General features: G+C 43.0%; 1 protein-coding gene across 10 annotated transcripts in view; it reads right to left on the reverse strand.

The window, feature by feature from the left end:
* Positions 1-25,000, reverse strand: part of LOC123758756 (sterile alpha motif domain containing protein 4 smaug) — a 172,852-nt gene that overhangs the window by 2,397 nt on the left and 145,455 nt on the right. For 9 of the 10 annotated variants that reach the window (XM_045743410.2, XM_045743407.2, XM_069334451.1 and 6 more), the window contains 9 exons: positions 18,235-18,356; positions 10,547-10,736; positions 9,846-9,946; positions 8,146-8,181; positions 6,663-6,698; positions 5,435-5,585; positions 3,003-3,199; positions 2,260-2,689; positions 400-595 (listed from right to left, as the gene is read on the reverse strand). In XM_045743410.2, coding sequence (XP_045599366.2) covers positions 400-595; positions 2,260-2,689; positions 3,003-3,199; positions 5,435-5,585; positions 6,663-6,698; positions 8,146-8,181; positions 9,846-9,946; positions 10,547-10,736; positions 18,235-18,356 — 1,459 coding nt within the window. The remainder of the gene's footprint in view (positions 1-399; positions 596-2,259; positions 2,690-3,002; positions 3,200-5,434; positions 5,586-6,662; positions 6,699-8,145; positions 8,182-9,845; positions 9,947-10,546; positions 10,737-18,234; positions 18,357-25,000) is intronic. The other variant, XM_069334450.1, reaches the window with a different exon arrangement.

The raw sequence follows: 25,000 nt of genomic DNA on the forward strand, positions 1-25,000 counted from the left end.
ACAACCCTCCCTAAACAAAGTAAAATTTGAAAACTTTCTTGAATGGTGAAAAAACTACCACTAGGCCAGGAGTAGCAAAAATATAATGAAATATCTCCCACTCAAATCTTCAGGACCCATGATAATATAACCTTATCATGTCACAAGGACTGATGACTAGACAGTTCCTATGGCATGTGTGAATGTACCACAAAAGGTGTAAAGACAACCATATTTTTATAATCGCTACACATTTTTAACTGGATATTCTCTCCAACCTATGAAGAGCATGGGTACATGTAGCAGCTGCAATGGCTAAACAAATAAGAATAAAAGTCTTCAACACTACATAAAACTAACAACTCTCATTATGTCTCGGGAAATATTCTACTCAAGACGAAACTTCAAAACGACAGATACCTGCGATTGTGGCGACTGTCTTTTGTTTTAGGTGGAAGAGGATGCCAAACACGGATAATCTGTTGTTTCCAGGATTGTAATCTCCGTGCTTGAGTTGGGGTAAATGCCTCGTGGTTGACACACTTTTCTACTAACCCTAAGAAAGCAGTAACACACTCATCTTCTGGTCTCACACTAACCAACAACTGCGTACATACTGAAACAAAATTTTGTAAATTTATACTTTGTAAAATGCTAGCCATCAAGAAAAAATTTAAATTTAGCCTTTTACTAGTACAAACTTGTAACAGGTTTTCTATCAATTAAATATACAACTTAAGTAATTTTGTTTCAATTGCTAATGATTCACTAATTAAGGAAATACATTATCATCATTATTGTACATAAACCCCTGCACTGCACACCTGTTTCACATGACAACTGTGAAGCGAACGAACAAAAATAAAAATTTTATGTTTCTAATAGTGGCCAAAATTAATTCCCTGATCACGGGTAACTAATCAAGTTTTTAGGTAGCTTACTTTGGCTATAGTGGGGAAAGGAAGTCTCACAATAACGTCACTGAATCACTATTGCTGATGGACAAGACAGCCAGTGGAGGTCGCCTGGGGCTTAGCGGGCAGCGGGAATTGCCGTACAGTATATATATTTACACCAATTTATTTCAGAGTGAATGATTTGTTTTTTCACTGTTTTTTGCAGTTATATTATGCAATAGTATGTAATTTGAGACATTTCTGTAATAAAATGTGCAGAACATTGATACACACAAATACATTTGTGTCATTAACATGCGCACAATATTCAAGTACTGTATACTCTTCGGACAATAAAACATACCGTTTTGCTATTATCACATGTTATACATAATATCTGTATTTTTATTTATCATTACGAACCATTAAGCAGTTCTGACTAGTGTGATTATCTCCTAACCCTTGATCCAAGGCAAGCCTGGTCTGACACATTTTGCACCAATAAAGTTATATGTACAATACACAAACTGAATATATTTAGTTTTATTTGTATTTTAATATTTCTATCATCGTTTTTTCAAGTGCAATGATGCATTAGGCAGTCAATAATGTTATTTATATCACGAAAAGTATAGAACATCAGTATGCACAGATACATTTGTGTAACTAATATGCACACCACAATATAAAAACAATAAAACATACTTTTTCAATGTTATCAAAATATTCACATGCTATACATAACTGTCTACAAGTTTATATACTAGTGTGAACCACTCAGCAGTTTTGGCAAGAAAGACAATCTTGTAACCATTGATCCATGATCAGCATAGCAATATGTGCTTGTCATTTGCTGACTGCACCTGACAAAGCAGAGCACCACTTGACATACTATGCACATCGCTAACTCAAGCCCAAACACTTATTATCAGAATCCTGTTTACTAAATTCTGAATATGAGTAATTTTTCACATGTTCATTTCCTAAAGTAACATGAGATTCCATTGCATGGTGCATACAGGCACCAAACCACAGTTGTGTGCTTTGACTGTCTGCTATGTGAACATCATCAGTAGCATCAGGTTTACTGATATCTGAATCTTTATCAGCGTCAGGGTTTTCTAGGTCACTATCATCAATAAATAATTGTAGATATTTATTTTGTCCTCATTAATTGATGCTGCAAGCACAAGCTATATGGTAGTGCAGTGAACTGCTGCTGCATGTGCTACCCATGGATGCTGTGTTAGTACCGAGGCCCTAGCTACAAGACGAGCCTGAATGGTTGACTTTTTGCCCCTCAAGAATATTATTCTTTCTTATTACAGTATCATCAAGTGGTGGCTCAATATGACTTGCGTTATAATAATTAAGGCTAGCTCACCTTTTCCCATAACCCGTGTAAACTGTGAAGGAAGGTCGTTCTCGGCGATGGTGTTGCCACTGTCTGCCTCCAATGTAGCCCTCGGAGCGTCGAGTCTATCTTCTTTCATAAGTTCTCTATCTTCTCCTCTCAGAGAGCAAGCAGATGAGGAAGTGGAAGTTGATAGTGAAGAGGCTGATGAGGCAGTGGTGGTTGTTGCAGATGAAGTGGAAAAAGATGGAGAGAAGGTGGAATTTGTAGTGGAGGAAGACATGGTGGAGGCTGGAGGTGTTGAGGCTGCCGCTGGAGGCGAGGAGGTGGGAGGAGGCTGCTGTAGTTGTTGGGAGGGTTCAGTGGATTCACTTGGAGGATTGTAAGGTGGGAAAGGAGTGAGGATTATCGATTTGAGTTCGTTGAGGCAAGATAGTAGGTGACCACCATTCATCACTTCCTGTAGGTCAGAAACATTTTGCTATTTATTAATTCAACAACACAATTAATATATTTTGGCAAAATTAAAATAAACAAAATTCAGTGAACTCTCTTCTAGTATGGCTGAAAATCCAATTTTTAGAAATACTGTTATAGATAAGATAAATGTATTGTACAGTATCTCTAATAAAAGAATATAACTATTGTAGTTTTAGAAATTTACTATAAATCGGTCTTAAATATATTGGAAAACAATCAAATTATTAGTTCTCTTCATAATGAAATGTCTGTGTGCATATTTCTTTAACAAACATCAAGGTTTGGTCATTTACCTTTTCAATCTGAACTAACTGCTTGTGCCGTTCCTTTAGTTTATTAATAGACAAAACAATTTTGTGCCGTGCTCCTTTGGTAACACCCTGACTCTCCAGCGTTCCCTCATCTAGTGCCAACAGCTCATCGTAAGTTAAACTACAGAGCAATGGTGAGTATTTGTGCAGACGAAGAGACTTAAGCCACACGCCAACATCTGTAATATGAGACAAATGACAAGTTCTATGTCTAAACACAATCAAGATTAAGGTTAATTATGGTTAGCCTTATGTTCTTCATCTATTTTTCACCAAGACAAACAGCCACATTAACAAAAGGCGAGTTAAATATGTTATAATTACACATTAACTAAACAGATTCCTTGACAGATTTACAGTAGTGCCATTGTCTAATGGAACAGTAAAAAAATTAATTTGGTAAAAAACCAGCGTTGAATGTGATGAAACACAATTTTCTGGGTGAGACCTGGAGCTCCCCAGAGCTATCTGGGTCTCCCCCAGAAAATAGTTTGATGTATAACACATTATGTTCTTTACAGAAAAAAATGCATAGAACTTAGAGCAATGACAAAAATCTACAATCATCAATATTAATGAAAGACTGAACAAGTTATAGTGTACATTAGAATTTTATAAACAGAAAACTCCCAGTTCTGTGCTGTGGATTCCTAACAATCCACTTCCAGGCAGGGTAACTATGGACATTATTTCTATTTAATGTAATTAATTGTTTGTTTTACACAAGTGCATGTTGATATTTTACCAAGAAATTAAATTAAAACTAAAAAAATTTTCTTTAACCGTGCTCAATGGCTTCCCTACAGCTCCCACTCTTTCTTCTGTTCTGCACCACCACCACCACACGAGTGACTTTTGTTTTACAAAAATCTTCAATAAAGTGATTAGAGCAATATTAGAAAGATACCATTAATGCCCTTTTATTTCAAATGCTTCCTGAGTGTATCTACTAGATGAAATCGCCCCTCATGATAACCCAACCACTTAAGGTGGACGGTAGAACGATTGTCTCGCTTCATGCAGGTCAGCATTCAATCCCTGATCGTTCAAGTGGTTGGGCACCATTCCTTTCCCTCGTCCCATCCCAGATCCTTATCCTGACCCCTTCCAAATGCTATATAGTAATATTGGCTTGGCACTTTCCCCTGATAATTCCCTTCCCCCTCATGATGGATATCACAAAGTACTTATACAGTTTTAATAATGTTCCGGGTCTTTCCCATGGTCCAGCCCCTGGACCTTATTATTCATTGTAGCTAATTGACTCTCTAAGGGGTGAGTAAATGAGTAAAAACCATAAAAGAACAACCAGCCATGTAATTTTAACTATGCATAGTAACTTTACCATGTACCCCAAATCCTTCTATTATTATGCTCTTTTACAAAATATTCCTGGGTCCCTGTTCATGGACACAAATGCATTTGAGCTCAGCATCACAGCCACTTGCTGGCTACATCATGAATTCAGGGTTTCTTGAATTTCAGGAGTCTGCTTGGTCGCTCTCTTTATAATTTATTTGTATGTTTCCACATTTCTGTTTCCTTCATGGGTGGCAGATTGTGCACTGGCTGTGGCAGGAGTTTCTTTCTGATCTCTCTTGTACGTATTTTGGATGTACAGTACTTTGCTTTTATGGTCCCTGTTGTGGGTTGTTTTAGGAAGCTTTTTCTCAGGCTCTTGGCTCTGGTATGCCAGTGCTTCCAGTGCAGGCTGTGCTGTCAATTCGTTCTTCCTCTTCAATGTCAATGACTCTCTACCATTCATCTCATTTTAGTGTGCTATCTGGGTAATCTCCAAAAAGTGTGTGTTGTTGCAGGATGTCTAGGAAATTTTCAGCAGGTTTCAGCCAAGTCTTTGGTCTTCATTTCCATACCAGGTGCCCCTGATTTCTACCCAACTGTCTATGCTTACCCTTCAGATTGCTATTAGTGACTTGCTGGAAGAAGGGGCCATTGTAGTAACTTCATAGCCATTTCCAGTTCTGAAGGATTCTCCAGCTCCTCAATTTGTCCTTGATCTTTTATTACTCAATACTGTACCTTGTTTAGCTTTCTGGGTGACGACTGTTTTCCAGGTCTGTTACGATATCAACGCTTTCTATGGAGCGAGGTGTGGCGATATCGACACCATCTATGGACCTTCATTCCAACTCCAAGGCATTAAGTGAGAGAAAGACAACGCCAACTGTTGGCAGAGGTGTGGCATCTGTGAAAGGCTCCTGTTTCATACCTCAGTTATGAGGTGAGTTATGATCGATGATGATGACCTCTGGTGAATGAAGTAACGATACCAACGCCATCTAGACTGCATTCGATTATAATTTCAGTTCCCCCAGTGAAAGCTTGTCTTCTGACAGATCGCTACGTAACCAGAGTTTACAGAGCAAAATGCATTTTAGAGAATGACCTCTCACCTCTCATGCCGGGATGTGGCTGGCAAGGTTCTTCTGGGTTGGAATCACAACCTGAAGAGCGTGAGGATGTGGCCGAGTTGTTGGGAGACTGAGGAGCCTCACCAGGAGCTCCACCTACTGCAGCTGCTCCACTACACCAACCTACATCATCCTAGTGGAAGAGTGTCACATACTATCATATACACTATATCAGTTACAGTTTTAAATAACAAAAATATCATTCAACACATACAAGACATTTTCTAAATTTAATAAAATACTTTACTACACAAATTTAATGGTGACTCAATATTTGTACTGAAGTTGCCCTTGCAATAAATTCATAGATATTATATTTAAACTTTTACCCAAATGAAAATTTAACTGAAGTAGTGTCTAATTGCTTTTATTGCTTCTTAACATTCAATGTCTTTTGTCATTCCATTCCTCAGGCCGATTAGATAGCATATTTTTGTACATATTGTGCATCATCCTTTTATTACCACCTTCCCATCAGACAATCACATAGAAGACTACAGTAATAAATGTTCATTATCCAATGATAATGTTTACTATATAATCAAAGCATTTCTGAAAATAGTCTATCATTAACATGATATTCTGCTACACGTAACACAATTACATGCATGTCAATTGAAGGAAATACTCATTAGTGGAGAAAATATATCTTTTCTGCTATAGAAAGGCAAGCATTTGCAGCATAGATATTATAATTGTATTACTTGGTATTCAACTCACTTTACTAAATATATCCAGGAATATATGTGAAAATCATACAGATGGCTATCAGGCAACTGTTTTTTGATAAAATATATTAAAATATTTAATATAATACAGGTTCACATACATACATATATATATTTGTGTAATTTATAAAGAGTCTCAATTTGAACAACATTTAAATAACCTTTGGTGTGACAATAATTCTTACACAGTATTTCCTGGCAGAAAGTTGAACAGTAATACTGTTCAAATTGTCCTCTAATTGCACTACATCGAGTGCTTTAGTTATTACCTCTGTTATCCTCTTACTGAATTCTGGTTCAGATGAATTCTTACTGAATTTGGATATCCACTCGGTCAATGACAGATTTTCTGGACAATTGTTAGCTCCTAGTTGGACTAACTTGTGACATTTAGGAATGGTTTAAAATCACAACTGCCACACACATAATCACGTAATCAAAAATCTTATCGTCATAAAAAAGTAAATGCAGAATAGACTAACCCAAGCAGCCAGGGAAGGAGAGCTCAACGTCCTATCCTGAAAGTGGAATCAGATGTCGTTAGGTATGGCCAAGCTGCTTTCATATTTTATACCAAACACACAATTTACAAAACTTTGAGTGATTATGAAGAACAGTATATACAAAAAATTCTGGGATTGCCTATTGGTCCAGTCTTTTATTTAGTAGCCTCCAAACTCTTCAGAGTCTAGGTATTCATGCTGAGCATGAATACCTTCTGACAGCTGAGGAAATCAAAACGAGCTGAATAACGTGACAAAACCATAACAAAAAATTAAAAGCTTCCAATGCCACACAATGGAGATAAATTTATTTTATCAATAACTTTTAAAATTCTAAATTTGTATTGATTTGAACCTATTATTTTTCAACACTACATGATAAGAATGTTGTGCATGGTGCATGCCTCCCCAGCCATGCCAGACACCTTACACATGCCAGACACCTTTGGCATCAGTCCTGATAGAGAGTGGACATTAAAAGCAAATAATCTGCAGAACATGGCCACAAGCTGTCCTAAATAGAGGGTCAAACTTATAGCTCTGCTGAGATGATATTAAATCGGGACACTTTCCTGTCATGTGATAAATGTGGGAAATTGGCTTATACATGAGCAATGAAAGCTATTACACAGAATTGGTTTTCTTGTCAGAAATATAATACAGTAATTATTTCCTAGTATTTTAATTGTTCTTTATAATTTCTGTGTGATGAAAGCCTAAATGTCTGACATATGACAAACCAGAATATTGTTGTGGACTCCATAGTTAGTTTTTAAGAATTCTAACACAAGCCAAGTGGTGTAAGAGCTACAAAAAAGCTGAAAATGTTTGTATAATTTAATGTGTGGAGTATATATACTGAACTAAGACAAAGAACAAATCATGGGTTGAATGTAACGAAACGCATTTTTGTATCGAGTCCACCTCGGTGGCTCCTTGAGCTAGTTGACTGCTTAGCTATCACACCCCCCACCATGCCCTTGTGAGTCATAAGCACTCACTGGAGACTAGAAACAGACTCTGGTTTACTCTTTAGAACCAAAGGGAGTCTGGGATACTAGATCAGCATACTAGAGGATAAAGTCACTTCAAACCACTGTAAGAAGAGACACTGTCAAGCCAGTTAACTCTGTACACATTAGTCAGGCAGTTACTACTGCTGGTTAGTACATACTACCATCCCTAGATGGCAGCCATGGCAGTTCCAAACAATTGCTTGTTTTGATGTAATCATTCTTCTGGTGAAGTTGTCTTAGTTCTGGAGTCATCTATGCTGCCCTAGCTCCCCTTGTCTCAGAGAAAGAGTAAGATTTTGGTAATGGTTTCCAGTAAGCTTAAGAGGGACTCCCCAGTGCTATAGCTAATGGGAGTTACCGAGGTGACCCTTCCAGAAAAGGAACATAACTAATTAATTGGTGTTTTCAGTCAAAACCTTAAAACTTAAAATACAGAATAAACTAACCCAAGCAGCCAGGGAAGGAGAGCTCAACGTTCTGTCCTGAAAGTGGAATCGTATGTTATTAGTTGGATATAAATGCAAGCAATTTGTTATGGGATTTGCAGTCTCCAAGTTATTTAACAAGACAAACCCCACAAACTGAATGAAAGAGAAAAGATACAAAATCATGTAAAGAAGCTGCCCGAGCATACAGTACAGATCTTGCAGAAATTAATGAATCTAAATTGCCAAAGTTAACATGTGAATAAGCAACTACATGAAAAAACATTGCAAAAAATAGAGCGATGAGTGTAATGGAACACCACTTTCTAACCTCAAACACCCTGAGCTTATGTAATAGCTGTTGCTAGTCAGACTAGCTAATGCCAGGTATGAATATGTCTCCCAGTACCTACCAGGGACAAGATCCCTTCCAATTGCTCCCCCCCTTGCTCCACACTTTTGTAAACAAGGCATGACAATCAAAGATCACCCCAATATTGAGACAAATTGCCATAATGCAATGAAAAGCAACCACAAGACACACACACACACACACACACACACACACACACACACACACACACACACACACACACACACACACACACACACACACACACACACACACACACACACACAATCTTTGTCATATATTTGGTTAAAGTGTCCAGTTCTACTGTTCAAACTCAGATGTTTTCACTCATACCTCACCAATATCTCATAAATGTACATTAGGGGATGGCACTCATACTCCACCTAACCCTCTAGTATCCTAGCCACATCTCTTCCAATCTTATTATTTCTAACCATGATTGTCATTGGACCAGCCACTTTCCTTTTCTTGACTTTCATTCTCTCTCACTTTCTCCTATACAAATGTCTCCTTTATCATTGAGATTGGTTAAGCACTTCTGGTGATCCTGTATTTACCTATACTGTAATTCACATGCTGAGGTTCTGTCTGTTTTAATCATCATTATTTTGGTACAGTACAACACGCACCTACAACAGTCTTCTCATACATGATTCTCAACTTATCAATAAACTGTGTATATCTATAATTTCTTGCAGGATCCACTCCATATATTCACTGAACCACCATGGGAATATTATGAGCAATTTTAAAATGTACTTACTTCAGTAATATCAATACCTTTTGTATTCATGACCACCTTAATTCCACAAATATAAATAGTGTAATACTAAGCCAATATCACACAAAAGTCCTTAAGTTCGTTTTTATCAAAAACCATTTACACAAAAGTTACACTGAAGATGATGCCGAGAAATACTAATACAGAAATATTAGGTTAATACAGTAGGCTACTGAGAAAGAGCTTTAGACTGTCTCAGGTTGTTACTCTACAGCTTCATTACAGTAGCTTTGTAAACATTTCTACATTGATGAAACGTGCACACAACCTGCAACCAAACAAAGATGTTTATGTCTAGTATCACTATTAAGGGATACATTATACGAGCCAATAGGTCTTCTGCACTTTCCCTTATTCTTATGTTACCCGGATCAATTACTTTTACAGTCATTCAAAAATTACCCAGAAGTAACACTTAGGAGACTACATCATCCAAATATAAACAATGTATTTTTTGTTCATACATTAGTTCTTATGTTAGTAATTTCCTAACAAAACCCTGTTAATGATACCCGAGCTTAATACAATCAGCAAATAACAAGAAATATGCTTGGCACACTTCCCTACCTGGCCAGTGTCTGGAGGTGGCCCAAGAGGTGGATCATTCCATCTGGACTTCCCTGTTGCCAAACTGTTCCCTGAGGTTGCACTGTTGTTGCTACTGAAACCTAAAGTATCATTGTGTTAGAGCCTGCATAAAGCTTCTTAATGTTCAGCAAGTGCTAATTACAAATACCAAGGGCCAGGATTCATCAAGTATTTATGCAACCACTTACGAAACCCGTACCTCTTTCAACAACCATGGCGGCCGTGTTTACATTACAGTTTATGAGCTTTGAAAATTCACAACCCTAAGGGGTATTAGTGTTATAAACAACCATGTAGTGCTTTGGAGCTCAAACTGATTGTTGAAAGATGTACAGGTTTTGTAAAAGGCTTCATAAATGCTTGACGAGTCCTGGTCCTGGACTGTACATAATATATTAAATACATTTTGTAGTATGAAAATGATGAGGGAGAAACAAATTTATGGTACACACATGTATTTTTGTTAATCCTTTCTATAATTAAAACTGGTACATTTACATAAACCATTCTTCTTCTTGGCACTACTAATTCTCACCCAACTTCTTTATGTTAATTACATTTATCATAATTCCAGGACTACTGAACCTCACCTTCATAATGGTTGTAATTTTGTAAAATCATCAGGCATAATTTTTCACAGGCTCATATACTGTACTATAAAATGGAAATCAGAATCTTACCTTCTCGTTGGTTGGGAGGTCGTCTTCGGAGGTCTGCCAATCTGTCTTCAAGCGCTCGTAGCCAATGGGTGAGAGCCCGCCGCTCCTCTGCAGTGATGGCTGGGTGGATGAGGGAGTAACTGAGTAATTGACGAGCATTTTCCAGTGCTGCTGGCTGAGTCCCTGCTGATGTAACTGCATGTGCCAATACCTGTTGAAAACATGATATGAACTGCCAAGAAAAACTACTTTATTCACAGGTACTGTATGCTTTTTCAATAATATACTATACAGAATAATGTACATCAATACATTGATGTGTAACTACAGTATATGTATACATGTATGTGTGTGTAATTTCATACACCAAAGTGTAATTACCTAACTGTAGTTAGAACATGAGAGCTATGCTCATAGTGTCCCCTGCTTCCCAGCCGTATTATGTTTTGGAACTACTGATGGTTTTGGCATTCACCACTTTCTCACACAACTTGTTCCAATTGTCTACCACTGTTTGCACTTCCTAATATTTTTATGGCACTTTTGTTTCCTTAGCTTCAATTTATGACCTCTTGTTCTTCAAGCTGCATGTTTTGAAAAGTCATGGAACTGATACCTGGGGAACTTTGCTGGTAATATTTGCCATGCTACTGACTCTTTATACACACACACTGACTCTTGTCTTATGTTGCTTAGGTACTTTTTATTGATCAAGTATGTGAGGCAGGATTCCATGTCCCTGTAACCCATGTTAATGTTGGATTATAAAGGCTTTTCTTTTTAGTAATGTACTAGAAAGTTACAGTGAGTGAGTGTGTGTACCTACCTACCTTGTCAACCTTGTGTAGCTTTCAAGGATCAACAGCCCACCCCCATGTGTGTGTCTATTCACCTAGTTGTATTCACCCCACACACACACACACACCCTTCAGGAAGCAGCCCGCAACAGCTATCTAACGCCCAGGTACCTATTTAATGCTAGGTGAACAGAACGTCAGGATGAAAGAAACTCTGCTCAGTTGTTTTCGTCACACACACACATTCGTAATGTGTGTGCGCGCGTGTGCGTGTGCGTGTGTGTGTGTGTGTGTACATACTCACCTAATTGTGCTTGAGGGGGTTGAAATCTGGCTCTTTAGTCCCACCTCTCAACTGTTAATCAACTGATGTACAGATTCCTGAGCCTATTGGGCTCTATCATATCTATAATTGAAACTGCGTATGGAGTCAGCCTCCACCACATCACTTCCTAATGCATTCCATTTGTCAACCACTCTGACACCAAAAAAGTTCTTTCTAATATCTCTGACTCATTTGGGCACTCGGTTTCTACCTGTGTCCCCTAGTGTGTGTGCCCCTTGTGTTAAATATCGGTAAGATCAGCCTGTCTTTATCTACCCTATCAATTCCCTTTAGAATCTTTAATGTGGTGATCATGTCCACCCTAACTCTTCTGTCTTCCAGCGAAGTGAGGTTTAATTTCCGTAGCCTCTCCTCGTAGCTCATACCTCTCAGCTCGGGTACTAGTCTGGTGACAAATCTTTGAACCTTTTCCAGTTTGGTCTTATCCTTGACTAGATATGGACTCCATGCTGGGGCTGCATACTCCAGGATTGGCCTGACATATGTGGTATACAAAGTTCTGAATGATTCCTTACACAAGTTTCTGAATGCCGTTCTTATGTTGGCCAGCCTGGCATATGCCGCTGATGTTATCCTCTTGATATGGGCTGCAGGGGACAGGTCTGGCGTGATGTCAACCCCCAAGTCTTTTTCTCTGACTCATGAAAAATTTCATCTCCAAGATGATACCATCCAGATGTGTGCGCGTGCGTGCGCATATCAGCTGAGAGGGGAAGGGGGTAAGTGGGAGCTTATAGACCATGGAGGGAGGGAGAGGATGGGTTAAGGAGGAATTATGACTGGACCGGGAAGCCCCTAGCGGCGGGCCCGCCAGACCAAGGTTCCCGCCACCCGTGCCTGGCCAGCACCGCCTGGGGGGCGCCACCACCGCCCTCCACCCCTCCCATCACCCCCATCACAACCACTTATTGGGATTACCACTTCTCCCCCCCCCCCACATTCCCCCACCCATGTTCAGCACGAGCACAAGATGACATGCATCAATACTATAAACTCCGATGAGCCATAGGGATGCAAGACGACGCTTGTGTGAGATAAGAGAGAGAGAATGGTAAGGTGTTGAGGCTAACTCCTTACTGTAGTTTCACCTGTATGTATAAACAGCAAGAGGGTTTGGAAGATATTTTAGTATGTGGAAGGCGTCTGTAAGGCAGTAACCAGGAGCTGATGTGCCCTGCAAACACATGTAGCTGAACGCGTTTAAGTGTATATAAGCACATGCAGGCGCACACACACACAAGGTCTTAACAATTTAATGGAACACTCCCTGATACGGGAGGGCTCCCACAGTGTGTGGCCCGAGAACACTTATAGCGACAGAGAAGCAAGGGACCCGCTTCAGGAGATAGGACACACCTGGAGCATACTTGGAGCATACCTGGAGAGGGGTTCTGGGAGTTCTTAGACTCACCACGCCCCAGGCTCGACTTGTGATAACTTGGTCCAACAGGCTGTCGCTTGGAGCAGCCCGCAGGCCCACATATCCAATACTGCCTGGTTGGTCTGGCACTTCTTGCAAGAACTTATCTAAGTGCCTCTTGAATACATCCACCTTTGTTCCAGCAATATTACTAATGCTTGCTGGGAGGGTGTTGAACAGCTGTGGACCTCTGATGTTCAGACAGTGATCTCTGATTGTGCCTATGGCACCTCTACTCCTCACTGGTTCTATCCAGACCCTGCATTTCCTTCCGTATCTTTCATTCCAGTATGTTGTTATTCTACTGTGCAAATTTGGGACCAGGCCTTCAAGTATCTTCCATGTATATATTATTTGATACCTTTCTCGTCTGCTTTCCAAAGAGTACATTTTGAGAGCTTTGAGACGGTCCCAATAATTTACATGTTTTATCGTGTCTATGCGTGCCGTATATATGTTCTCTGTATTCCCTCTAATTCAGAAAACTCTCCCAGCTCTGAAAGGGGAAGCGAGTACCGAATAATACTCAAGGCATTATACTCAAGACAGCACCAGTGATTTAAATAGTATTAGCATGGCTGTGGGGTCTCTGGATTTGAACGTTCTCATAATCCATCCTATCATTTTCCTGACCGCCGCTATATTTGCTCGGTTATACAAAGACGTCACAACGGTTGTGGGACCTGATAGATCTGTCCATGACTCTTAAGCCTGCCGCTCAAACCCTGTACAAGCCACCACCATTGATCTCTAATGCATTAATGGAGACGATTACTTCCAAGTGACCGGAACTTATCACAGCGACACACATCACGTAAACAACACTGGAACCACTCCAGTACAGACCAGCCCCTTCACCAGCGCTCAGCATAATAATAAAAATGAGAATAATGAACCACCCTGAGACAATTATCTTTGTAACAAAGCACTAACCTGAGTTCATTGAAAATGAGAGTCATGCCTGAAAACCTCTTTCAAGTTCTACAATAGAATGACACGAAACCTGGCCAGACAGGGAAGGGCGAGCAGACTGCAGGCTAGTAAAGTCATCAGAGAGCAGTCAACACTGCCGCGTGCCAGGCTCTCGTACACACTACACAATGTAGACGGACAAACTTAAATTGGAAAATGTTATAAGTTTCCTTCAGACTCACATCAGCAGGAAATGCTCAGCTGACGACACAAGGTACCAAATAAGATATGAGATCCTTCAAGACTCGGATGAAGTCGGACTTGTGAGTTGATATCACACCGGGTATCACAGCGATCTCTTGCAGCCCACAACACTAAGATATCATCAACGGTCGATAGAGCTTGGGCCTCACACTGGTGGGGGCCGCGGTTCGAGTCTTCTAGAGACTAAGTGAAATGAATATCATCAACGGCATTCAGGACCGTGTACAACACGTTCCAGACCAGTCCTGGAGTACGTGGCTCCAGCGTGGAGTCTGTATCTAAACACAAGACGAAGCTGGAGACAATTCAGAGGTAAGCCAGTAGTCTACGCCACCAGACTGGTCCCAGAAATGAGTAACATGAGGAACGGGCTACAGAAATTAAGCCTCACGTCGCTGGAAGACAGAACAGTTAGGGAAGACATGATTTCCACATACACAAATTTCAGGGAGATTCGACAGGGTGGACAAAGTTCAACTATTTAGCACGGATGTTACCCAAACGAAAGGCATTGTAATTTGTTTCAGTGTCAGAGTAGCTAATAGTTAACTACAAGTTAACAGATGGAATGAACTAAGCAGCGATATGGTGGAGGCAGACTCCTTACACAGTTTCAAACGATGATGTGATAAGATCCCAATAGGCTCAGGAACCTGTACACCAGTTAATAGACAGTTGAGAGGCGGGACCAAAGAGCCGAAGCTCAACCCCGTGCAAGCACAATGTGAGTGAACAAGCACGCATGCACCAGCAAACACACACACACACAGAAGCGTCACAAATGTTTGAAAATGTTTTCCTTTAGCAAGAGTTGTGGGAAAATGGAATAAACTAAAAAGAGAAGTTCCAGAAAGAAACCACTTTCAGAATTTTAAGCGTAGAGATGAAAGGCAAAATAGGTAAGGAGCCAATACATTAGACAACTAGCAGATAAAAAAAGCAAGATCCATGAGCTGATGCTCGATCCTGCAGGCACAAATATGTGAGTACAAATAGGCGAGTACACAAAAATAACGAAACACTCTACGGAGGCCGCATCTCACATTTCACTATATTTGCAAATATTAGTCGAATGATATTTTCATTTTCAAGGTGATATCTTGAAACGGCAGCACGCGTAGACACTAGTAGTGAAGCGTTCACAACTGGTCGGCGTCACCCAGACCGCGTTCTTCACTAGTCATTTTATAGAACGCATGAGGAATAAGAGAACGCCCGCACCAAAACAATCTTATGCCATGTACAATGCATATTTGGTCTAAATTATACCTAAGATGGAGTATATTAGGCCTAGGAGTGTTTATTTTTAGAACGTCATTTGCATTATTCCAGCAATACAAGCCGAAATTTTGTGTGGTACAACAGTCCATTTTTGTACGTTCGGCCAATATTTGGTATTATTATTATTATTGCTGGAGGAGGGACAGGACAGTTTACACGTTAAATAACTCTCTAATGGCCGTAGTATTCGTACACAGGGCTGGTAGATTTGTCAGTGATCAGGGCTGGTAGATTTGTCAGTGATCAGGGCTGGTAGATTTGGCAGTGATCAGGGCTGGTAGATTTGGCAGTGATCAGGACTGGTAGATTTACCAGTGATCAGGGCTGGTAGATTTGGCAGTGATCAGGGTTGGTAGATTTGGCAGTGATCAGGGCTGGTAGATTTGGCAGTGATCAGGGCTGGTAGATTTGGCAGTGATCAGGGCTGGTAGATTTGGCAGTGATCAGGGCTGGTAGATTTGTCAGTGATCAGGGCTGGTAGATTTACCAGTGATCAGGGCTGGTAGATTTACCAGTGATCAAGGCTGGTAGATTTGCCAGTGATCAGGGCTGGTAGATTTGGAAGGGGATGTCAGGGGCTGGTAAAACCCATTTGATGTTTAGGAAAATAGATTTAACATTTGTATGAACTGATGTTGAGTGATGAGCTAGTGATGTTTAGGGGAGGTTTGGGTGGCGGGTGAGTGGATTCAAAAGGATGGGTGGATGCGTGGGTGGGTGGGTGGGTGGTAAGGTGGTGGGCGGGTTGGGTGAGGCCTGGCTTGCTGGGTTGTTGACCCGGTAGCTGGCTCAGCGGTCAGGTTAACTTATGGATTTAAGGACGAAACGATGCACTAAAACCTCGAGGAATATTCAGTGCTTAACGATGCAAAGCTGGTGGAAATGACGAGGGCGGAGTGGGTGGGCCGGCTTGGTGGTGGGCCGGCTTTGTGGTGGCCGGCTTGGTGGTGGGCCGGCTTGGTGGGGGCCGGCTTGGTGGGCCGGGCGGAGTGGATGGCGTTATGACGCAATTTACATGCACACCTTATTAGATTGTAAAATTATTTGTTTAATTTAAATAAAAACAATTACTAAGGGCGACAAAAAATGGCACTCAACGGGTGTGTGACGTCACTTCCGCTATGGCATCACAGGAGGCGCGTATGAAGCGCAGTTACATCAACACGAGCCGTCACCCAGAGGAAAAAAAACAAAATCAATCAATAAACCAGGAGCTGTAGGGAGTCGCGTGAGAGCTCATCTGGTCCGGGGAAACTCACTTCACATGTGACCAGAGGGGGGGGGGCCGGTACTATCAAGAAACCTCTAGAGCAACGGTCGCCAACGGTCGCCAACGGTCACCAACGGACGCCAACGGTAGCTAACGGACGCCAACGGTCGCCAACCTTTCGGAGTTCACGGTTCACTCAATTCATAATTTTAAATCCCGCGAACCACTAATATGAATCCCACGGTCCACCAAACAAGAAATGATAGTTAATACAGTCAAACTATTTGATGCCATTAAATGTAACAGTTAAAAGAAATTGCACCAATTACATGCAATACACAAATAAAATTGTCTCGCGGACCACCTGTCGGCGCCCGCTGCTCTAGATCATTAAGTACGAAACCCCGTGTTTGTCGGAGAGCCAATAGCAGGAGCTGCTCTCGGACCATAGTGTTCCTGTAGCACGATCACCAGAAAATGGGGGCAGTTTGGTCTTCATTGGACTTATAAAGTCTTTGAGAGAAGCTTGTAAAATCCTGCCACATATTTGAATGAGATGATTAAGTGTTGTGGCTAGTGTACCAGGAGCTGCACCAGGCTTCATAACACCTGTAATTACCTAAGTGTAGTTACAGGATGAGAGCTACGCCCCGTGGTGTCCCGTCTACCCAACACTCTTTGTCATATAACTCTTTGACGCTACTGACGGTTTTGGCTTCCACCACCACGTCACTTAACTTGTTCCAACCGTCTACCTGTGCGCGCCCGAGAGTGTCTGGTGCTCTCACTGCCCCACACACTCCAAGTTCGACACCACAAGTCAATTAGTATCGTCTTTAGGCAGATGGGGGGCGTTGGGCCACTGCCATCACGTCAAAGACAAGAGTAACCAGTCAAGGGATCTTCCAGAGGGGGCTCTGGATGTATGCTTGAATTTACCTGTAGTCACAAGGTTATTTGTGCTGGGTTTCCAGACTTCTTCCATTCCTCAAGCCTGGCCTGGAGCCAAGCTTGTCCTGAGGTAGCTGGCTGTCAGTCTGGGTGAGGGTTGTTAACTGCCAGGTCGGGTGGGTAACTGGCTGACTGCTTTTAGTTGCTGTATACTCAGTTAAGTTGGGTTTAATGTGTTCCGAGAGACTGACCTCGGGTACGGAGTGTTAACGAGAGACTGACCTCGGGTACGGAGTGTTAACGAGAGACTGACCTCGGGTACGGAGTGTTAACGAGACACTGACCTCGGGTACGGAGTGTTAACGAGACACTGACCTCGGGTACGGAGTGTTAACGAGACACTGACCTCGGGTATGGAGTGTTAACGAGAGACTGACCTTGGGTACGGAGTGTTCCGAGACACTGACCTCGGGTACGGTGTGTTAACGAGAGACTGACCTCGGGTACAGAGTGTTCCGAGACACTGACCTCGGGTACGGAGTGTTCCGAGACACTGACCTCGGGTACGGAGTGTTCCGAGAGACTGACCTTGGGTATGATGGAGAGGTACTGGAGCTTGGCCTCCGTGTTGGAAGGCCTGAGGAGAGGGAGGTGGTGCAGAAGATCACACGCCCCGCCATCCTTCGCTTCGGGAATCTGACTCACCCACGCTGAAACATAAACACACATTTCACTTATTTATATAATGATAACCCGTATAAAAATATATATATTTAAATATAAATATATCTATTTTACACAACTCACACTGTTTTGCCTGTGTCAGAAAATGTAATGTTACAAACAAATGGGTATTTGTTTGTAGTGATTATACTCAAAATTAATACGCCAAACACATCCCGAATTTCAGACCTCAACCAAATCGCGAGGGGTGCCTGGAAGGGCCGATATTTCTGAACGGGAGGCAATGTGGCCGACCCAGACCAGACTATGACGGTTACAAGCCACCCATTTGTCATCTTGAAAAGTTCAAGTTCGGTGAAGCTTGCCCAAAGTGTCTGGCTTCCACCCTTGGACACACACACACACACACACACACACACACACACACACACACACACACACACACACACACACACACACACACACACTCTAATAGCTGTAGATTATAAAAGAGTCTGTCTCTCTCTTGTATACATTATACTCTATTACAAAAAAGTCAGTACACCTCTCTCAGTTAGCAAAGTTACCCATTATACAATATTTATTCCATTTTCTTTTCTTTTTTTTACATTCTTTGTCATCAGCTGGACATTTTTATACTTTTACGCACATTGTTTTCTATTAAGAACTGACTTCGTAAGTATTTTCCCTTCTTCCTCCAAGACGCTGTACAAGAGGTAACCTGGAAGAAGGTAATAGATGGCGTGACCACAACTCCAGAGGCACGACCAGACACATGACCAGAGGCACGACCAGACACATGACCAGAGGCACGACCAGAGCCACGACCAGACACATGACCAGACACACGACCAGAGGCACGACCAGACACATGACCAGAGGCACGACCAGACACATGACCAGAGCCACGACCAGACACATGACCAGAGGCACGACCAGACACATGACCAGAGGCACGACCAGACACATGACCAGAGCCACGACCAGACACATGACCAGACACACGACCACACACACGACCAGAGCCACGACCAGACACACGACCAGACACACGACCACACACACGACCAGAGCCACGACCAGACACATGACCAGACACACGACCACACACACGACCAGACACACGACCAGAGCCACGACCAGACACACGACCACACACACGACCACACACACGACCAGACACACGACCACACACACGACCAGACACACGACCAGAGCCACGACCAGACACACGACCACACACACGACCAGACACACGACCACACACACGACCAGACACACGACCAGAGCCACGACCAGACACACGACCAGACACACGACCACACACACGACCAGACACACGACCAGACACACGACCAGACACACGACCACACACACGACCAGACACACGACCAGAGCCACGACCAGACACACGACCAGACACACGACCAGACACACGACCAGACACACGACCAGACACACGACCAGACACACGACCAGAGCCACGACCAGACACACGACCAGACACACGACCAGACACACGACCACACACACGACCACACACACGACCACACACACGACCAGACACACGACCAGAGCCACGACCAGACACACGACCAGACACACGACCACACACACGACCACACACACGACCACACACGACCAGAGCCACGACCAGACACACGACCAGACACACGACCAGACACACGACCAGACACACGACCACACACACGACCACACACACGACCAGACACAAAGGTCACACGAGCCAAAAAGAAATAAAGCACTTCTTCAGTGAAGAGAAGCACAAAGTGGAGACAGTTCACACGAACTCAATACATAGTTCCAAGAGTTGGTATAACATACAAAGTTTTTTGTCGCCATTGTATTAGACAACCGGCTACTGAAAGGCAGGACCCAGGAGCTTAACCTCGCCCTGCAAGCCACATACAGGTAAAACAACTCTACCCTTCGCCTAGAACTGGATCAACATAAACAGCATTACATCAGCAGTATACGAGAAATTGGCAAAAAGTAAGATTAACATTCAGAATTGTAGGGAAGCAAGGGGCGGGGGAGAGGGGGGAAGAGGCTCCCGAACACTGAAGACAACGTATGTCAGACTCCTGGAACATGCAGCCCCAGCCTTCGAACACACACACAGGAAGACACAAGAACAAATTAAACCACATCCTGAGGTAAGTGACGAAGCCTATACCAGAAGTGTGAACACAGACTACACAAGGACCGTTGATACCTGGTTGATACCTGGTTGATGGGGTTCTGGGAGTTGTTCTACTCCCCAAGCCCGGCCCGAGGCCAGGCTTGACTTGTGAGAGTTTAACTCACTTAGTAACGACAATAAAGTAGAGGATGAGAATTATTCAGCACAACACGGGGAACCAGACGATGCTGCGTGAGGTGAACACCAATCACAGGCACGCTGGTCACCACTGTATTACTGTAACGGCTACAGTGCTCACCTAGTTGTGCTTGCGGGGGTTGAGCGTTTGGCTCTTTGGTCCCGCCTCTCAACCCTCAATCTACTGGTGGACAGATTAACTACGTACAGTATGAGGTTAACAACTGTATTACTGTAAGGGGTACAGTGTGCCAGTCAGTAAGTGGGAACGTATCTCACCAATAAATTGTGTATTATATATATATATATATATATATATATATATATATATATATATATATATATATATATATATATATATATATATATATATATATGAATATGAGGTTGAGAGGGTACACACATTTAGAGCAGCCAACTCAGACTGACCTCTGATCTTACCCAAGCTAAATATAGGCTGACTGATCTACATCCTCCCCCCCCCCCCCCGCCCCCCAATGATCTTCCTCTCACTTCATTTACATACCCGTCTACCCCCTTTCTGCCTCCTCCCCCTCCTCCACCACTCCCCCCCCCACTCCACCTACAACCCCCCCACCCCCCCCCACTCCACCTACAACCCCCCCCCCCCTCTCACTCCACCTACGCCCTATCCAAGCTCCTGCCCACCCTCTAACTCCACCCATTTCGTAACTTTCTGCCAATATCAAACCTTCGTAAATCGGACACCAAGTACCTGTAGCTATTCACGTTTTTAATTACTGAATTCCGTCAAACGGCATTGTTAAATTGCAAGTGCAAGTAAAGAACCTAACCCTGTCTAAACACTCCTAGGCCTAATGCTATCTTAGGCTTAATATAATGTGCTATGCTAGGCCTAGCATGAGGCCTCATTACGTGAGGGGCCTATAGTAACTAGGCCCTCACATACAGCACATGGAAACACTCAGTCGACACTCACACACTCTGTTGACTGACGGTTGAGAGGCGGGACCAAAGAGCGAGACGCAACCCCCTAAGCACAATTAGGTGAGTACATACACACATACAGGCCTATACATACAGGTTAACGGAAGTGCGCCACACATACATACACACATACAGGCCGCACTTCCTTCTTCCTCTCCTCCTCCTCTTTACGGGGAGGAGGAGGAGAGGTTTATGAACGAAGATGGAATACAGAGAACATATACGGCACGCACAGACACGATTAAGCATCTAAATGACTAAATTGCCTCCAACCACTCAAAATATTATCTATGTAACGTAGACAAGAGGGGTAACACACACACACACACACACACACACACACACACACACACACACACACACACACACACACACACACACACAAGGAAAATACGGAAATGCCAATTGGCCAAATCTTCACAACAAAATAACAACATGCTGGAACGACAGACATAATAGGCCATGCACGCAGAACCTATGAAGAGAAAAGACTTTTGGCGCCATAAACACAGATATCTAGTCAAGCATAAGACTAAACTGGAAAAGGTTCAAAGGTTTGCCACCAGACTAATACCCCGAGCTGAGAGGTATGAGCTACGAGGAGACACTACAGGAATTAAACCTCACGTCGTTGGAAGACAGAAGAGTTAGAGGGGACATGATCACCACATAAAAGATTATCAAAAGAATCGATTGGGTAGATAAAGGCAGACTATTTAACACAAGGGGCAAACGCACTAGGGGACACAGGTGGAAATTGAGTGCCCAAATGACCCGCAGAGATATTGGAAATAATTTTTTTTTAGTGTCAGAGTGGTTGACAAATGGAATGCATTAGGCAATGATGTGGTGGAGGCTGACTCCATACACAGTTTCAAGTGTAGATATGATAGAGCCCAATAGGCTCAGGACCCTGTACATTAGTTGATTGACAGTTAAGAGACGGGACTAAAGAGCCAAAGCACAACTAAGCGAGTACAACTAGGTGAGTACAGAGAACACTTGTGAACACCAGAGGTCCACAGCTCCTCAAACATGCTCCCGCCAATTGAAAGAAATATTGTTGGAACACTTGTGGTGGAGGTCAAGACACAACTGGGCAGGTTCCAAAAAGTGCCTGATCGGCCAGGTTGTGGTGGCTATGTCTGGAAGTGGCTCCGAGCAGCAGTCTTTCATATCTCCAGGCAGAACTTGGGGTGGGGGAAGGGGGGGGGTAAGGACTCTGGAGACATGCTCCAGGTAAGGTGTATGACACGTTTATCGCTCCAATAAAGGTGCCGTGTTCCGCCTCGCAGGACTCCAGTCGTATTCCTATGATTGTATTGATTATTAATTCTTGTGCGTCATGCTAGATCGGATAATATTAAGATTATTATGAATCAACGTGGACCGTTTCACAATGCAGGTCGGCGTTCAATCCCCGACCGTTTCTACAGACAGTTCTTATGTTGGCCAGTCTAGCATATGTCGCTGATGATATCCTTTTGATGTGGGCCTCTGGGGACAGGTTCGGTGTGATATCAACCCCCCAGATCTTTCTCTGTTTGACTCTTGCAGGACTTAATCTCCTATTGTTGGGCACCATTCCTCCCCCCCCCCCCCGTCCCATCCCAAATCCTTATCCTGGCCCCTTCCAAGTGTTATATAGTGGGAACTTGCATGGCGCTTTCTCTTGATAGTTCCCTTCCCTTGCATCATTAATATACTAAGCTACATAAATACTTTCTTAGGTTTAAATGAAAAGGAGCATTTAAAGTCACTCTAGCCTAATATTGACCGTCTTTACTGGCTGCGGGAACTCTTTACTTGACTGAAGATCATAATTAACTTATTATACATATAATTTCATTGTTACTACAGCGTCCATCTTGGTCTTCCCGTCTCCACACTAATGTGTGTATTTTGTGTATTTATCAACACCAAAACTTATTTCTTAATTGCTAATTCAATGACTAAGTTTTGCCAATAGATCATATAAGATGTTGCCTCCCCCGAGTGCTGTGCTCCCCGGCCTAGCGGCGTCGGGGGGATCGAACTAGAGCACAACCAAACTTGTTATCATATAAGTCAACAAAACACAAGCGGAGTGAAGACGGGTCCTTGTGGCACACTCCACTTGATATGTCTAGACGTTTTGGCGCACTTCCGTTAAGCCTCGTCCGCTGTTGAGTCCGGATAACCCTAGGAGGCCAGGTCGGGGACCGGGCCGCAGGGATGCTAAACCCCGAAATCATCAAGATAACCTTCAAGATAACCTCCTCCTTCCCCCGCTAACCTGGTACACACACACATACACACACACTCTGTTGACTGACGGTTGAGAGGCGGGACCAAAGACCCAAACCGCAACCCCCGCAAGCACAATTAGGTGAGTACCTACACACATACAGGCCTACCCTTATCACACACCCTTCACATTCGTCTTATATACTACAATTATCAAAGCTATGAAGAGGATTTGTGTTAACATGGACGATTTCTCAGGACGCCGTGTTGAGAGTTTGGTACCGGCCAAGGTCTTCACAGCTCTCTTAAAGTCGCATCTGCTGCCCCGTCTGTCAGAATGTAATAACTGCCTTCCGCTCGCTTCCTCTCCCACCTGCAATAATACTGACTCACACACGTGTGTGTGTGTGTGTGTGTGTGTGTGTACTCACCTAATTGTACTCACCTAATTGTGCTTGCGGGGGTTGAGCTCTGGCTCTTTGGTCCCGCCTCTCAACCGTCTGTGTGTGTGTGTGTGTGTGTGTGTGTGTGTGTGTGTGTGTGTGTGTGTGTGTGTGTGTGTGTGTGTGTGTGTGTGTGTGTGTGTGTGTGTGTGTATGTGTGTGTGTATGTGTGTGTGTATGTGTGTGTGTGTGTGTGTGTGTGTGTGTGTGTGTGTGTGTGTGTGTGTGTGTGTGTGTGTGTGTGTGTGTGTGTGTAGAATCGAGCTATTAGCTCTTGGACCCCGCTTTTCTAATCAATTTATTTTTACCTCTATTATGTCTACTACATATTTCTCTTCCTCACGCGCACACATCCCCAGGAAGCAGCTCGTAGCAGATGTCTAACTCCCAGGTACCTATTTATTGCTGGGTGGACAGGGGCACGCGCTGTGTGCGAGCGAGAGAGAGAAAGTGAGAGAGAGAGTGAGAGAAACAGAGAGAAAGTGAGAGAAAAAGTGAGAGAGAGGAAGAGTGAGAGAAAGAGTGAGGGAGCAAGCGAGCCAGCACACACCACAAACAGCTGCATCAAGTCATCGTTTAGTTGTGTTATCTTATGATAGCGGTGTTGTGGATGTGGGGATAACAGTATGATAACCCTACACGATAACAAGTAGGAGGCCCAGGAGAGGGGGGAGGGGGGGGGCCTCTGGCG

The sequence above is a fragment of the Procambarus clarkii genome, chromosome 31, assembly GCF_040958095.1.
Source record: "Procambarus clarkii isolate CNS0578487 chromosome 31, FALCON_Pclarkii_2.0, whole genome shotgun sequence".
Lineage (NCBI taxonomy): Eukaryota > Metazoa > Arthropoda > Malacostraca > Decapoda > Cambaridae > Procambarus > Procambarus clarkii.